Source organism: Suricata suricatta, chromosome 2, assembly GCF_006229205.1.
Source record: "Suricata suricatta isolate VVHF042 chromosome 2, meerkat_22Aug2017_6uvM2_HiC, whole genome shotgun sequence".
In the NCBI taxonomy this organism is placed as follows: domain Eukaryota; kingdom Metazoa; phylum Chordata; class Mammalia; order Carnivora; family Herpestidae; genus Suricata; species Suricata suricatta.
This window is the reverse complement of record NC_043701.1, coordinates 53897641-53915183: the sequence shown is the minus strand read 5'-3', so window position 1 is coordinate 53915183 and position 17543 is coordinate 53897641. Positions and strand designations below refer to the sequence as shown.

Here is a 17543-nt window from a genome sequence, read left to right as displayed (position 1 = left end):
AAAGACTTAATCATCCATTTTCTATATAAAAAGTAGCTACTTTTTTTGCATGGACCTCAAGTATACTGTAGTATAGAGGTGGAATTTAAGGAAAGGTATTAAGCAGGTTGTGTTTTAGCTTATGGGCAAGTAATAAATTATATCATGTATCTTGAATGTATCATAGATAAGCTGCTATATTACAATTGCCACTTCAGATAGTTGTGAAATTAGGTGATTAACTAGTTGGTACCTAACCTTCTAATTTCTGTATAAGTCTAATTACATGAAATAGAAGTGGGGGTTTTGATTTTTTACTTTGTTTTTCTGGTTGGAGTATCATTGTAACTACTGTATTGTAAATGACGGAAAATAATTGCATGTTAAAAAAATAAATTGTATAAAAAAAACCAAAAAAAACCCAAACAGGGATGCCTATTTGTTCGCCAATTTCATGATAATAAAATCATCCTGGTTCTCTGAAGTCTAGATGCTCCCTTCCTTCCTCTACAGACGTTAAAACACTAGAAGTTCTTTGATGTTTAAAAGACCCTGGATGAGGGGTGCCTGGGTGGGTGGCTCAGTTGGTTAAGCGTCTGACTCTTTATTTCGACTCAGGTCATGATCTCACGGTTCATGAGATAGAGCCCTGCAACGGGCTCTGCAATGTCAGACAGAGGCAGCTTGGGATTCTCTCTCTCTCTGTCTCTCTGCCCGCCCTCCCCTGCTTATGCATGCTCACACTCTCTCTCCCTCTCGCTCTTTCTTAAAAATAAATAAATAAACATAGAACAAAATAAAAGACCCTGAATACAATAGAAACAGCTTAAGAGGAATAAGAAAGGGATGAAGCAGCAGCATTTATTGATGTTAGGTGCTACGATAATTAATAATAAAAAATTTGTCCCTGCTCTTAAGCAGACCTCTCAAACCCTAGGTATTTCCTGAGTGATAAGCGCTGTGAAAGTGTCTTCTGCTACATTAGTGAGTGGCTTTAGGACCGAACCCGATGACTGGAACTACCAGTCTCACCCCTGATGTCCTGGAAGGGAGGAGGGGCTAAAGGTTGAATGAGTCCCCACGGCCTGTAATGTAATCAATGAGGCCTATTTAATGAAGACTCCATAAAAACCCGGAAGAGCTTCCATGCTGGTGGACATGTGGAAATTTGGGAAGAGACACTCAGCTGGTGTCATCAGAGAACTGCTTGCTTGGAGGTCTGTGGAGAGCCCCACTTCCCCACTCCCCAACACACACTGAAGGTGCGAAGCAGAACCTTTGGGTGCTATGCAATACATTTTGCATTCATTATTTCACCGACTTAATTAAAACAGGCCCGTGAGTTTGGTTTTGTTAACCTAAAGCGGGAAGTGGAGAGTCAGGGATTTGAAGCCAGATCTGCTGACACCAAGCCCTGCTTCTCCACCAGACTGTGCTCGGGCTCTGGTTAACTGAAATGTAAAGAGACACATGGAAGGGAGGGGTGTCTGGACACTAGACAGAAGGGAATGGCAAATGAAGTTGGGGGCACCACACATGAACTCCTCTCTTAGTTCAAGGCTTGCTATAAGTGCGCTGAGGATTTAAGGACGGGACCTGGGAGACAGGGAGGCTGAGGTGGCCCACAATGGGACACAGTGATATTTGATGCCCATCAGGGGGACTTTTCCCAGTGGAGGTTCAGACTGTGATCTGGTACCTGGATGACAAGGTAGCGCTGGGGGTCTCGGGCCATTTTGGAGAACTCAATGATCAACTCACGGAATTTCGGGCGACTGTCTGCATCTATCATCCAGCCTGGGGAAGGAATGAGGAAAACAGTACAGTCAGACCCTGAAAGAAATGATGTAGATGGCACTGCTTGATGGGAGCATTTATGGCGACCTCCTTTTAGCCAGATAAGTGATGCAGAAAGCTAATCTCTGTGATAGACGTTTTTGTCTTGGCAAATGAGCACTGATCACAGTTCCCGGACCATGATGCCATAGGACATTTGAATCAGAATGACAGGATCATTCTCTAATTTTCCATGCCTGCTCTTCCTAGAGTTTCACCGCAAGTGACCCAGCAGCCGTGGACGCAGCACCATTTGTGAATTGCTCTGACTGTAGGCAGCCCTGGCGTCCAGGCTCTCCAGCAAAGTCCTCACTGGACGTTCACGCTCCGCTACATTCACTTGGCAGTCTTGCAAGACTGGACACTAGATTCAATTTAGGGAAAGTTGGGGACTTTCTTTAAGAGCCTCAGGGTTTGGGAATTGCACACCCTGGTGCTTCCTCTGTCCTACATATTCAGTAGCCACGCATGCAAGCGAGGGGGGGTGTTCCCGAGTCTTCGTTAGGACACTTGTTAACCTCGCTAGCACATTTGATTACACAATGATCTAAGTCTGGATCAAACAATCTGGAGGAACAGTTCTCAGCTGGAAACCCTTGCATCTCTTGAGGGTTCACATTATTTTTTATCAGCAGGATGTCAAGCTATTTTAGGACAGGCTGCTATGTGACCTTAGACGAATTATGTAACCTCTCTGAGCACTAGCTTCCTCAGCTCAAAGCGAGGAAGTTAAAGTAGGTTAACTCTGTAGTCTGAAGTTCGGAAAGGCATTAGTATTTACATCAACTTTGCTCTGTCATACTCCCTATGCCCCCTTCTTTTATAAGCATAATGTTACCTTCAGAGCCTTTTGAACTCGTGGGTATTGTGGAATAATAGCATCAATCAAGTTACACACTTTTACTTAGATTAAAATGTGTACTTGCTACACTGCACAAGACCTCACGTTGATCTATTATTTGAAAGGCTGAAGTCAAGGCACAAATGTTGATTCTGTGAGCCTCATGTGTTTATTCATTGTTAGGCATTTAAAAACATTCTGTCTCTCTGGTAATGGGCCTCAAAATGCAAAGCGTCTTTTTCATTGAGCAACTCAGAGAGTAGGATATTTTGGTGTAATGGCTTATGGAGGAATTTGATTTTATTTATTTGCTTGTAAACATGGGCACATGCCAGGTCACAGTGCTCAATGAGTCAAGCAAGTGCTTCCTGAAAAATGTTGGGGGAGGGTACATACAGATATTTCTGGACTTGAGTGCTGCTGTAAAGAATGTGACAATATTTCTTCAGGGAATCTGAGGTCTCAATTTTTTGGCTAAGGCAGTGATGTCTTTCTAGGCACAACAAGGTCTAGCAAGGCAAGAGTGGATGGCCACAGCAGTCACTCACACTTGACCATGATCATGTAGACATCGATGGTGCATATGGGCGGCTGCGGGAGGCGCTCTCCTTTCTCCAGGATGGTTGAGATCTCACTCGCCGGGATTCCATCGTAAGGTTTAGACCCAAAGGTCATCAACTCCCAAACGGTGACTCCTGAGAGGATGATGAGTTGATAATTATCACAACACCTTGTTTTTAGTCACCATTTAAAATTTTTCTACCATTTAAAAACCCATGTTCCTGTGGCTTTGGGCCATTTGCTTGAGTGCTGTAAGCCTCGGTTTACCTTTTGGAAAAGTAAGATAATAACAGCATGTGTCTTAGAAGACAGTTGTGCAGATCAAAGGAGATAATGCAACTGAAATGTTCAGACAAGATCAGGTGAATAGTAAGTGGCCAATAAACGGTAAACGTTAGTAATAGCAACAATGACAACACAACCACTGTAATGACATATGTGTTATTGTGAAGGGAGACGGAGACACACACTCAGACATCTGCCCTAAGCGACTTGGGTCTGTGGAAGATGGAGACCTACAGGCAAGGTTGTATACACTGCACGTTTTAAAATAATAATAAAAACTGGAGGCACCTGGGTGGCTCAGTCGGTTGAGTGCCTGACTTTAGCTCAAGTCATGATCTCACAGTTTGTGAGTTCAAGCCCCACATTGGGCTCTGTTCTCACAGCTCAGAGCCTGAAGCCTGCTTCAGATTCTGTCTCCCAATCTCTCTGCTCTTCCCCTGTTCACACTCTGTCTCTCTCAAAAAAAAAAAAAAAAACCAACCAAAACCAAATAAACATTTAAAAATTCTAAAATAATAATAAAAATTGGAAACAGAAAACCCTATCATCTTTTAAACAAACCTAAAAACACCATACCTTTTAATTCAAAGAGTGATCAATCGTCATGATTAAAAAACAAAAAACAAAACAAAAAAAATCAAAGCAGTTTTGAATTGGTGTTTTGCCAGACCATCCCTGAGTTCTGAGGATCCTTCCATTTCTGTGCCTCCCTTGATGGAATTCTCTGCTCTGGAAACCTGGACAGTGAAGGAGCACTGGGGTGACTAAGAAAGGAGTCAGGTGGGACTGAGCCCAGGTCCCCAGACTACATGAGGGAGACACAGGATCCTGGCAGTTTCCCGATACTCTAATTGGTCAGATGACAGACACTCTTTAGGGCTGGCCTCTAGGGACCTATTACCACAGGTCCGCTTGGATCATCCAGAGGCCATCCCTGAACTGAAGGACCTGAGTACACAACATGCTGGAGTGAAAAATGATGGAAAGTAATGGTCAGGGATGAGAAAGTAGATTCTTCTGTCCTTTTTCACCAGTGTCAGTATGGACTGGAAGGAAAAATAAAATCTCATCTCCAGATCCATGACGTCAATTAATTCTCCTCTAACCAGGTTTAGACATTGTGCTTAAACATGCAGATTGAGCCTGGGTGGCTCAGTCAGTTACCCGCCTGGCTTTGGCTCAGGTCATGATCTCGCAGTTCGTGGGTTTGAGCCCCATGTCGGGCTCTGTGCTGACAGCTCAGAGCCTGGGGCCTGCTTCGAATTCTGTCTCCCTCTTTCTCTCTCTCTGCCCCTCCCCCTCTTGTGCTCTGTCTCTCTCAAAAATAAACAAACATTAAAAAAGATTTAAACGTGCACATTGAATTCCTCTGGGAAGTCAAGCTTTTCAGGTTTTGGAACAAAGGCTGGGAGAGAAAGTAACGCATATACCTGGTGTGGCTTTTGAGAGGGCCTGAAACGTGGCACAAATTCTCTTTTCAACACATGCATTCCTAATTTATTATAATATTTTGTCTTGACTGGAAACTAGAGAGCGGGGTAACAGGATATGTTTTGTAAACTAAAACTTCAGGCTTCTGGTTTAACAATTCCAGTGTCCTGCCAGGGACAGCAGATCTATCCTAATCACTGACCACACATTTTCCACTGAAACGCAAACCACACAACTGCCATGGTGATGCTGACTTTCTAATCCTGGTTGTGATCATTCAAAGGTATTAAGCCACAGAATTTTAAAGAGTGCTCATCTATTCAACAAATGTGGACCAACTACGGAGAGTGAGTTGGCTTACGCCAGTGGCAAGGAGGGAGATGCGGTCACATGATCCTGGACGAGCCACACCTGTTGTGATTATGATCTTACCCACTGTGGTTAGGAGCTCAGGTCTTATTTGGAACATACGTGGAGAACCAAAGAAGGATGGTAATCAGGGAAGTGAAAGCCTGCCGTAGTTTAAAACTATTTTTTTTGCCTGTTGTCTGGAAAATAGACGAATGTGTGCAGAGCAGAAGAGAAAAGACCCATAGCAACTCTTGCTATAGTGTCACTGAGGGAGGAAGGTGACAATGGGGATGCCTTTGGACAGGATTCAGGATCAGGAAAAGAAGCATTTCCTCCCTTCCCTCTTGGGGAATAGACATATCTTGGAAATGACTAAACTAACAAGTCATCAGAAGAGCTTTCTTTCCTCATCTAGTTCATTAATTGCAGGCAGCTCAGCTCACAGGCACGTGTCGAAATTCACATTCATCCACAAAGATCTCTGTCTTTGTAAAGCTTACATTCTTAGCAGAAGACACAGATCTGAGAAATTAAAGTACATTTACAATAATAGGAAGTTAATAATACTATGAAAAAATCACTAACTGGATTATATCCTGAATGATTTGTTTTTGTGATAATGACTAAATTACTCTTGGGAGCTTGTTTCACCATTGCTCTCCCCAAATACCCATTTCTATGGAGGAGGGTGGCCCCTTCCCTTCACTCCTGTTGCTTTAATAATGGAAATAGACAGATAATAGTGGAAATAGACAAGTAGTGGAAATAGACAGAGAATAGGTAAATGTATTGGATGAGCTATTTTGCAGCCTACCAGCAGATTGCTGGACTTGTGAGGGTGGACTGTGAACAGGTGTGGGTACCTAGTGAAATGTGCAGGTGACACTTTCTTAAATGGCAAGACCCTTGTAGGCTCCGGATGTCCTTCATACAAGGCAATGAGGCAAGAGTGAGAAGGGAGTGTTTGTGAGGAGGGGCACAGACCTGTGCAGGGGGGGGGGGGAACAGAGAATCAGTCCTGATAAGATGTCCTCACTAGAACTGCAGCAATAACTATTTCCCTTGCTTATTCCCCTCCTCTTCCCCACAGACATATCCTCGCAGTGCACTCTTGTCAAGTCATTCTCTCTGGTACACAAAGACCGCCATTCACTGCAGAACACAATAGCCACTGAGTTGGTCCATCACAAAACCTCATTTCTCTACCCGGAAATTCTTCCCCATGAAACCCCATTTATTATCTGCCTTTGGTTCACTTCAAATCCGTGGCAAGAGGTCAAGTTTGGTTTGATGTTGCAGGTACAGGCATTTCCTAAGTCAAGCTCTCTCTCCCTTCGTTACCTCCTCTTGACAAGTTCACTGATATCTCCAGAGACACGTAGTGTGGTAGTTAGACTCAATTTCCTTTGACATGTTATTAGTATAATAGACACCAATGACAACACTATTATTACCCATTGTCTCAGAAGACAGTATTTGGATGACAGAGCATGTAATGCAAATTAACAAACCATGGAAGTCAGCTTAGTCTCAGTACGCATTCATTAGCATCAAGATTTTGACTCACCATAGCTCCAGACATCACTTTGGTGGGTATAAATTCGGTGTAAGATGGATTCCAAAGCCATCCACTTGATAGGCACCTTGGAATGATGAGAGACAAAGTAATAAGGTAACTGTTAGCTTCTCTCTGTTGAAAAAAGACCTAGATCACGTGGGAACAAATTACAAATGACAAATGTGGGTGAGTCAGGCCACTGCACCCTGGTACCCCAGGAGCAGTGCTCCCACCCCCCAGAAGGAGGAGCAAATTTAAAATCTGGTAGAAGACAGGGCTATTATGTTGGTCCCCACATGCCGTTTCACAAGTCCTCAGGTGAGGACCTTTGGTCTGTGGGCTGTTCTGGTGAACTGGGTGCACATGCTGGCGCTGGGGGCCCTGGTCAGGCACTGTGGTCCTAGCCACCTCATGTTTAGGGGTGTTTGAGAGGTCAGCCACTTGGAGCCACAGAGGCCAGAGTGAAGCCTAAGAGGGGTACGCTGATTCAGAACTTCTGGTGGGCCTGGCAGAGGACCTGCACCCCCCAGTGCTGGGAGAGAGAACCCCCCTGCCTGTCTGGGAGCAGGGAGTCAACTCTACAAGAGCCACAGAGACCCTCAGGAGCTTGAGGAACAGAACAGGGGGTTTTTAATATTTCTGATATGTCCTCAGTAGTTGTGTGCTACCGAATTAGCTGTGACATTTCCCAGGTGCTCCTGGAAGAGAAGGTGCTATGTCCTGGAAGAGGAGGCTGAAACCTAACCTTGGCTAATGGTCACATGAAGATGGAGCTGGCTCATGGTTGTGGACATGACAGAGCCATCTAGACTCACTCCTCCCCCAAATCCTGCCCTCAAAGCAGCTCCTACAGCCTATGCTGCCAGAAGAAGATCCTGGCTAGACCCAGGTGTCGGGGGCAGCTGCTGGGACCTTACCCAGAACGTTGGGAGAATGCCCCCTACATGGGTCAGTTTGCTGGCAAGAAAACGCTTGCCAGTGTCCCAGCCAGGTTCTTACTTTGCCTCCTTCTGCGTGGTATTCTTTCTCCTCGGCACCAAGCAGTTTGGCCAGCCCAAAATCTGTGATCTTGACGTGCTGTGGCGTCTTCACCAGGACATTCCTGGCTGCCAGGTCACGGTGCACCAGGCGCCGATCTTCCAGGTAGTTCATGCCCTGAAACACGGGGCCGTGCAGTGAGGGAGCGCACCATTTAGCCCACTCCCCTGGAGAGCACAGACCTGGGTTCCTGCAGAGACCGCAAGGTGCCCCCTTGGGGAGGGCTGGTGCCTGCACACAGGGCTTTGAGACCACCTTCACACCAGACTCTGAGCTTTCTGTGTCAGGGGCTGTGTCTGCACCCATCTGTGTGCTTCCCCTGAAGGACATAGTAACTTGCACCCTAAGCCCCAGTAACTACCTACTAAACGGTGACAGAGCCTGAGCTCTGCTGTGGGGCTGAAACCTACTGGTAGCTTGTCTGGACTGGGGCAACCATGTCGCCTGCCTGGTGTCTCCTTCCCTGTGCTTAATTGATCTGCAAATCAGGGAAGGTAACGCCACTCAGGCTGGGGCAGAGCCGTGCTTCGTGCTTCGTACGTCTCGGTGGTGGTGTGAAGCCATGCTCCCCTCCCGATTCCCTAAACTACCTGATGGGATTCCCTACCAAAGGAAAAGACTGTTTTTCTTTTCCAGTTTAAAAGAGCCTGAAAGGGGGCTTGAAGTCACAAACCCAGAGATCATGACCTGAGCCAAAGCTGGATGCTCAACTGACTGAACCACCCAGGTGTCCCATCCAGTATGATTTTTTTTTTAATTGCAAGCATTCGGATACTGCATTTACTTTTACAAGGGGGCCCTTCCCACCCCTGTTTGGGTTGCCACCCTAATTCTGTTGTAACCGGAATCACTGCTAAAGAGAAAGAAAGAAAGGATATTTGAGAAACACCTAGCACAGTGCCTGACACCTGAATTCCCCGAAATTCTACCCTTCAACTTTTGTCCTTGCCCACAGCTTTCTTGGGGTCTGTCACAAGCACTTCCTGCTGGGAGGCAGGGGTCACTTCCGGCCGCTACTCCTCCTTGCTCCAGGCCTGCCTGGCTCAGCCAAGCTCCTTGGGACCCTCCCAATTTCCAACCTGTTGACATGAGCTTGGCAGCCTTCACCTCTGTGCAGGGCCAGGTTGGCAGGCGGGAGAAGCCGTTAAGTTCTGCAGACATCTTACATTTGTCCCACATTCTCTCCCTCTTACTCACAAATGTGCCTCTCTCTCTCTGCAGCCGGGAGAATAGGCCAGGTTTCCAACCTCCTTTACAGCTGACACTCATGAGCTCCCCAGTAAAGACAGGCACAGAAATGCTTATTGAAGTGCATGAAATGGAACCAAATAGGCTTTACTGACCCTGCCTTAGTCTCTAGTTTTTACGTAGCGGTGGTGGGATTTCCATGTGGGGCGACGGCAGGGAGAACCTGTAGATAGGGACGGATTCCCAGATTTTTTTGGCAAATTCTTTGCTTCCTTTTGCATGGATATTAGGTAAAAATTATTCATAAAGGGGCATTAATTTTTTTTCTTCCTAGAGCAAAACTAACCATCATAGGAAAGTAGGTTCCTAGGAAGACATTATCAGGAATTAGTCTTTGAGGCCTATTTTTGAGGCTTTTAATGTTTTCATTTCCTTGGGAGGAAAAAAATGATTCATTCCCATGTCCCCCTTCTCCGCTGTATTATCTAGAAAGATCCTGAATGTTTAAGATGCTGTGTGACTGAAGTGCTCCCATGCTAAGATTTCTCAGGTGCTGCACAGTAAGGTCAACGGGGCTCGTGTCTACTCAGGAGGAAACCAGCAGGCTCTCCCTGACACGCACTTCCAAATTAGGGATTATTATATAGGAATGGCATGTGGAGAGCGAGAAGGAAGAAACAGAAGCTGAGAAAACACTTCCAAACAGAAGGCTGACTTATGACGCCCTGTCACCTCTCCCCACGACCTCTTCACAGGGGGCTCCATTCATTAGCTTCCCTTTCTCCTTCGGTTCCTGGGACCCTGCTTGGTCCTCCTGTCTCTTATTCAAGAGTAAGTCCTCTATTTATTAAACGTGGCGTACTCTTACCCATTCCAGAAGGGTTAATCGAGCTTGGCCGCTTGCCTGGTTAGTGCAACGTGTGCATTCCAGGCTGTATTAGCTCACTTATTCTTCCTCCTTTCTTCTCCCTGCTTGCCCTTGTTTTCTCTTTTTCCTCCCACCCTGCATGGCTTGCACGGCTCATCAGACCCTTCCCGAAGACCTCCGTGGTGGCAGGGATCATGTCACTGTGGCACACTGTTAGAGTAATGATCACACATAAGTTCTGACACATGGGAGCCAGTCAACCTTGCCCTATCCCTCTTGCTTTATCTCAAATTTGTGCTTTCGGAGTTCATCAGACCCACAAGGGGGGACATCAGAGGGAATTTCCAGCTTCGTTTAACTCCCATCTCACACTTTTCACTGGAATCTCTAACAATCTGTACACTGGACACATTTGGACAAAAGTCTTGAAAAATGAATGAATGAGAGAACGAGTGATCAGAGCAGCGGACAGTTGTGAACAATGATGATGTGCCAGGCAGTTCAAATATACCTCCAAAGAAAGCCCCTCTGGTGCTGGGGTCCTGGCACCCACAGGGCTGCCTTGAGAGCGATGCCAGAGGGTTCCAGAGGCCAGTCAGACCAAGTGCTCTGGGTCTTTAAGACTGCCATTGGGACCCAGTTTTAATTTCCGGCTGGAGCGTCCTACTGATACTGGCATACCGGCCAAAGGCTGCTTGAGACTGAGACGTAGAAGAAACTCCAAATAAACAAACAACCCCCCAACGTCTCCCTCCCCGCCGCCCCAGCACCTTGGCCCTGTGCCACTGAGTAAGTCTGTGCCTTATGTAAACCTAATAAACTGACCTGAGCTCCACCTCCACCCCTCCGGTCTTTAAAGGACCAGAACCACTTTAATAAATTGTGACGTTTTCTCAGAACATCAGTCTTCAGAGAAGGCTTGGGAACAGGGAGGAAAGAGCCATTTACATCCTGTGGAGCACCCAGCTAATCAGCCAGAGGGGTTGAAATCAGAGATGATTTGGGGGCGGCAAGATTAGGCTCATTTGAACTTCGATAAAACTCTATTCATCAGTCTCTGTCCCACACTATAGAGGCAATTTAAAAGGCCATCTCAGTGCCCAGCGAAGTTATATTTTAACCAGTCAGCAAAGAGACTTGATAAGAGCCCATCTAAACAGAGACCACAGGAAGCAGTATCAAAACAGAGGCTCAGTGGGGCCTCTTTGGGAAGCTCATTTCCTGAAGAGATCCTCTCTTTAATTTAAATCAACATATTTAGTTTTGTTAAGTATGACAGGACAGCTAGGATGCATTTTGAAATACCAAGGTCAGGAGGGAATTTGAAAAGCCAGCCTGGAAGCTCTGTGTACAAAAGAGAAGCCCAGGGATTTGCTTCACACGGATATTAAAGATTTTCCTGGCGCACCACCTACGGGAAGAAGAAGGACTGGGGGTGGTTGGGTTTGACATTTACAGACTTTTCTCCCCCAGGGCTGCAGCATCCTACCACTCTTGGGGAAGTCCAGAGTGAGAGGCTGGAATGGGATCCATTTCTGTTCTCTTTCATAAACAGCCATCGGGAGGAGTCCAGTGACCCCTGACTTCGGGAACATGGAAATGGCACAACGTAGGAAGTGGAGAGGTTGTTGGCAGATGGTTTTGGCAAAGTAAACTCAATAGTATGGCTCACCTACCACTGAGTCCCAGCTCTCAGAAGAGGTAGAAAGTATCAGAATTTCTAATCCCATTCAGGGCTCATAAGGCACCAACCTCCTACCCTGAGGGGACAGGAGACCAGCCAGGCTGTGAGTTCTGCCCTGAGACATGACAGCAAGTGCTGTCAAGAGTTGGAAAATGAAAACCACGATGACACACCACCTCACACCTGTCAGAATGGCTAACATTCAGGCAACAACAGATGTTGGCGAGGATGCAGAGGAAGGGGAACCCCTTTGCACTGTCGGTAGGAATGCAAACTGGTACAACCACTTTGGAAAATAGAATGGAAATTCCTCAAAAAACAAAAAATAGAACTATTCTATGACCCAGCAATTGCATTACTAGGTATTTATCCAAAGGCTACAAAAATGCTGATTCACAGGGGCACATGCACCTATCAATGATACTATCAATGATGGCCAAATTATGGAAAGAACCCAAACATCCAACAACTGATGAATGGATAAAGAAGAGGTGCTATATATGTATATGTATACACACACACACACACACACACACACACACACATACACACACACACACAATAGAGTATTACTCGGGGATCAAAACAAATGAAATCTTGCCATTTGCAACAATGTGGATTGAGCTAGAGTATATTATGCTAAGCGAAGTAAGTCACACAAATATTAGGTGATTTCACTCACATGTGGAATTTAAGAAACAACAGAGGGGTGCCTGGGTGGTCAGTCGGTTAAGCATTGGCTTTGGCTCAGGTCATGATCTCATGGTTTGTGGGTTCGAGCCCCGTGTCAGGTTCTGTGCTGACAGCTAGGTCAGAGCCTGGAGTCTGCTTCAGATTCTGTGTTTCTCTCTCTCTCTGACCCTCCCCTGCTCACACTGTCTCTCTATGTCTCTCAAAAATAAATAAAAAACATTAAAAAATTAAAAAAAAGAAACACAACAGATAAATGTAGAGAAAGGGAAGGAAAAATAAGATAAAAACAGAGAGGAAGAGTCTCATAAGAGACTCTTAACTGTAGAGAACAAACTGAGGGTTGCTGGAAGGGAGTTGGGTGGGGGATGGGCTAGATGGATGATGGGCATTAAGGAGGGCACCTGTTAGGGGGAGCACGGGGTGTTGTGTGTAACTGATGAACACAGGGTTCAACTCTTGAACCTGTGTTAACTAACCTGACTTTAAATAAATAATTTAAAAAAAAAAAAGAAAAAAAGTATGGACTTGGGACAAGCTGACTGGGGCCCAATCCTGACTTTGTTACTTATTAGCTCAAGACATCAGCAAGTGACTTACACAACCCCATGACTCGGTTTCCCCATATGCAAACTGGGCTCATCAGACGGTTAAATAAGTTAATCCACATAGAACTCAGGATGGTGCCCAGTGAGAGTCCTTCATCATTTCCTCCTAACTGCCAAATCCACCCTCTCTTCTCCCTCCCTATTGTTGTGAACTTGAATTAAGCTGTGACTGCTCCACTTTCCCAAAAAGTCTGATCATGAATAAATTCCTGGGTGACACCCTTTGCTTGCTTCACCAGGAGCTGTCTTCTCGTTGGAGCATGCAGGGCCCCCGCCAGGGTCTCCCCTCCTCCTCCCCAGCTCCGCACTGCTACCCCCTCCCTTCCCGCAGCCCAGCCCTCAGCCCCTGAGAGCCCCTGGCACTGTGGGCTGGGCAACTCTCACTGTGTGCTCACTGCCAGGAGGCGACAGGCCTCCCACTCGTGTCTCTGGCTCAGAACTCTCGAAGCTAAGGGACAGGCTGGTGTGCCCACCCCCTGGCGCCCCCTCCTGCGCCCTCCCCACTGTCCTCACAGCACCTGGCGCCCGGCTGACGGACTGAGCCCACCTTGCTGGACCCTGTGTGTCCCTCATAGCAGCCTGCGGAGGTCTGTCCTCTGCCCACCCAGCTCTCCCACTCTGACTGCTCACTCCCTGCAACACTGCCAGCTGTGTGATCCGTTTCCCTCACTGGCTGGTGAACTGGGGAGATGAGAAATTTCATCTTATTTGTATATCTATTTCACACGATTCCTAATACTGGTACATATGTGCCCAAGAAATGACAAAGTGAAATATGTAAACATTGGTATTTTGATGCTTCGAGATTTTAAGAGCACGGTAACTTTTGGCTTTTTAATGACTTTCTGCAAAGTGACCATTTAGGTGGATTAAATTCAACTGTCACCTTTTGTGGACCATTAGAGAATAAGTAAAAGATAATCCAAATAACTCAAACGCCTGGTAACTGGAGCTGCTGTTTGGCTCTGTTGCTGATCTGTCTTGCTGTCTGGTGTTTACAGAGGAGTGTGCTATGCAGGGGAATCAGCTCGTGGAAGTCAGAGGCCAGGGGTGAACCAGCACCCTTGGGCTGCACCTTGAACCTCACCTTGAGCACTCCTGACCTGGAGCATAGAGGGAGCAGACCTGAAGCTCTTTTTCCAGTTCCCCATGCAGCATGAGTTCTGTTCTCTCACATCCCTGCTCATCTATTACGACCGCAGTACGGTTTGTGGACATGGGTTTCAGGACAGGGCACCCAGAACTGAACACAGGTAACCCAGAATGTTCTGGCAACATCAGAGTAGAATGATCACCTTCTTTCTCCTCACCTGGACCTGATAACCTGCAAATGGGTCTGCCCATCTTGCCTCCTCCGTGTTTCAGTGGTTCCCAAGCAGTGATGGTTCTAACAAATGTGTGGCCCATGAAAACCCCTGGGGCTTCCTCAAATAAACTGACACCAAACTAAGTAATCAAGTGTGCTTCAAAAAGGAAACCTTTGAACTAATGTTTTACGTTGCACAGACTGGGGCGCCTGGGTGGCTCAGTTGGTTGAGCGTCCGACTTCAGCTCAGGTCAGAATCTCACAGTTCATGGGTTTGAGCTCTGCATCAGGCTTTGTGCTGACAGCTCAGAGCCTGGAGCTGCTTTGGATTCTGTGTCTCCCTCTCTCTCTGACCCTCCTCTGCTCTCTCTCTCTCTCTCTCTCTCAAAAATAAATAAAAAACATTAAAAAAAAAATAAGTTGCAGAGACTGACCTAAGTGTGGTATGGTGCAGAGAGTTGTGGCCAGAGAAGGGTCCCACAGCTCATGTCTTTCTGAGGGTCTCTCCCGCCTTCTGCCTTCTATCTTCAAACCCCATCGGGGCCTGATCTAGAGGGTCCTGAACTTATGCCAGTTCCCTGAAAACTCAACTCTGTGAGATCTTAATCTGGGTTAGGTGATGAGAAAGTTGTTTTGTCCCAAATGTTTGGAAAAATGACGGACTAAGCAGTTCAGAGAGCTTCCTTTATTGCGGGACCTTGCAATAATGTGTGGTACGATGGATGCTCTGAGTGACGTTTTCCAGGAGATGGATGATAGGATGATAGGATCTTTCAGATGAGGACATTTTATGACGTTATGTGCCGTCTCGTATGTTTTCGGACCTACTAGCTGGCTTATGTAGCCTGAAAGAGTGGATAAACTTTCTGAGGCAGCTAAGTCCCAGCTAATGGAGCTACCTGGCCTCATGAGCCAGGAGCTTAGGAAACACGGATCTTTCTGACTGGGGAGCAGGTGGGTGTCCTCAGACCAGAGAGCAGAATCCATTTTCGCCGTGTATGGTGAGGGGGCTATGGCTCTTTTCTGCTCTCTCACTTCCATCCTGACCCCCTCCCCTTCCTTTCTGTCTTTTCTTTTCTTTTCCTTTGCCCAGGTGATACAATTTGTGTTCTTAGCAGTTCCGTCAGGAAAATAAACTTGCCCAACAGTACCCAGCTCTCCCATCAATATTTGGAACAAATATTTAGAAAACTTCCCAAGAGAATCCATGCCTTTGTGAATCAATGCAGGACATTTATAAGTCAATAAATCCCACTTTGAAAATGCCACGAGTTTAGGTTTTGGTCAGCCACTAAGTGTTCTGGGTGGTTTCACATCCCACGTTTACAATAACAGTGCTTAATACTTAGATAAAAAGTCACTAACCCAAGAGCAAATTTCTCTCTTCACAACTGAGGAAATAACAATTTTCCTCTCCCTCTGGGCATAGGCACCCCATCACTACAGCCATTCAATACAGTGGGAAGAGATTTCTCTTCTGAATTAGAGAGCAAATCTATCCCAGACTGCTAATGGCCACCACCTGGCAGGGCTTCAGTATGAAGTAAAAGTTAACAACATACAACAGACAGAATAGTGGATTTCAATTAATGCGTTGAAATTGTGAGTAATTTTATATAGAGAACAATCTTGCAAAACTTTCAGGCCCTGGAAACTCAACTTGGGGACTTTGGTAACTCCGTTAGCAGGGTCCAGGCAAAGCTGAATTCTTCCTTGCTGTGGCTACTGGTATATTTAGGGCTGTGTGTTTTTTTTTCCATTTCGGTCAAAGAAGCTGGGTTTTAGGGTCAAATACACCTCCATCTTTGTAGATACCAGTAGTCAGGCAGATTGAAATGTAGGGTTGCAAAGCAGATAGAGGGAAAAAAAAAACCCTCATGAATGAGAGAAGATCCGGAAACAGGAGGAGATGCTTGAATCAATGAAAACTGATGTATGACTAGAGGAAGCCGGTGTTTCAGCTTAGATTTTAGTCATTGGTCCAACACAATTTGGCCAAAATACATGGAAAGAAATGGAGAAAGGGAGCAATTAGTGAGCACCACATGCATGCGGGAGCTGTAGGAGATGCTTCTCAGAGGCTCACCGGGGTCCTCTCACCCCCCGGGGAAGACAGATGGCAGAATCTTGGTTACAGCCAAAGACACTAGGCACAAAAAGACCCAGCAACTTGCCTGAGGCCACATGGCTAATAAATGCCACCAATGAGATTGGAATCTACAGTCTGCTAACTTGTAAACACGGTTCTGTGTTGGGCAAAACTTGCTGAGGCACATATGTCACTTAGGTGGAGCCGGGGACCGACATGAGATAATCAGAGAAGAAATGCGAGGTCTCTCGGCACCCTCTGGTGAACTGGGCCTCCTGAATCAGGCAGGAGAAGCTGGCTGCCAGTGGGTAGAGGTCTGGACACTCTGCCCTGGGTAGGGGATATGGCCAGGACACCCACTCTTACAGGGCTCACCTTCCTGATGGGGCAGATGGGCACACACTCAAGTGAACAAGTACATCTTCCACAGGTAGCAAGATGTGCTATAAATAAAATAAAGCAGGGGCGCCTGGGTGGCTCAGTCAGTTAAGTGTCCAACTTTGGCTCAGGTGATGACCTCATGGTTTGTGAGTTCGAGCCCTGTGTTGGGCTCTGTGCTGACAGCTCAGGCAGAGCCTGGAGCCTCCTTCAGATTCTGTGTCTCCAACCTCTCTCTGCCCCTCCCATGCTCATACTCTGTCTCTCAATAATAAAACATTAAAAATAAAAAAAGAGAAAATAAAGCAAGGTAATAGAGACTGCCTGGGTATGGAGGGCCATGTTGCCTTAGATAATCAGGGAAGAATGCTAAGCGAGAATTTCTGGGTTCAGGAGTCAGCATATGAGTAGACCTTCAGGAAAATTCTATATACAGTAAAACCTACTCGGGGCTAACCACCTACTCCCCCAGATCAGCCACTGTTCTGGACTGAAAAGGGCCTCTGAGTTCCATGTCGACCAAAAACCTCAGAAAGTGACATGGTTTGTCTGGATACAGGGTGTTGGAGATGTAATCAGGTAAAGATCTTGGATGAAGTCATCCTGGATTTAGGGGTGACAGGTGCCTTTTAAGAGAACTTGAAAAGGCAATTTAGACGGAGACACAGAGAAGGAGGCTGTGTGAAGACTGAGGTAGGGATTGGAGGGACACAGCCCAGGACAGGAGCCTGGGGATGCCTGGAGCCACCGGAAACGGAAAGGCAAGGACAGATTCTTCCCTAGAGCCTTCCGACAGGGCAGAGCCCAGCTGGCACCTTGATTTTGGGACTGCTGAGGCTCAGAGCGGTGACA

The 17543-nt window shown here is 46.4% G+C and overlaps 1 protein-coding gene across 1 annotated transcript in view; it reads right to left on the bottom strand.

Moving 5' to 3' along the window:
- The window catches only part of EGFR (epidermal growth factor receptor), a 69332-nt gene that overhangs the window by 9160 nt on the left and 42629 nt on the right, over window positions 1-17543 (bottom strand). The window contains exons 20-23 of the mRNA XM_029926374.1: window positions 7842-7997; window positions 6852-6927; window positions 3205-3351; window positions 1679-1776 (exon numbers count right to left, since the gene is read on the bottom strand). Coding sequence (XP_029782234.1) covers window positions 1679-1776; window positions 3205-3351; window positions 6852-6927; window positions 7842-7997 — 477 coding nt within the window. The remainder of the gene's footprint in view (window positions 1-1678; window positions 1777-3204; window positions 3352-6851; window positions 6928-7841; window positions 7998-17543) is intronic.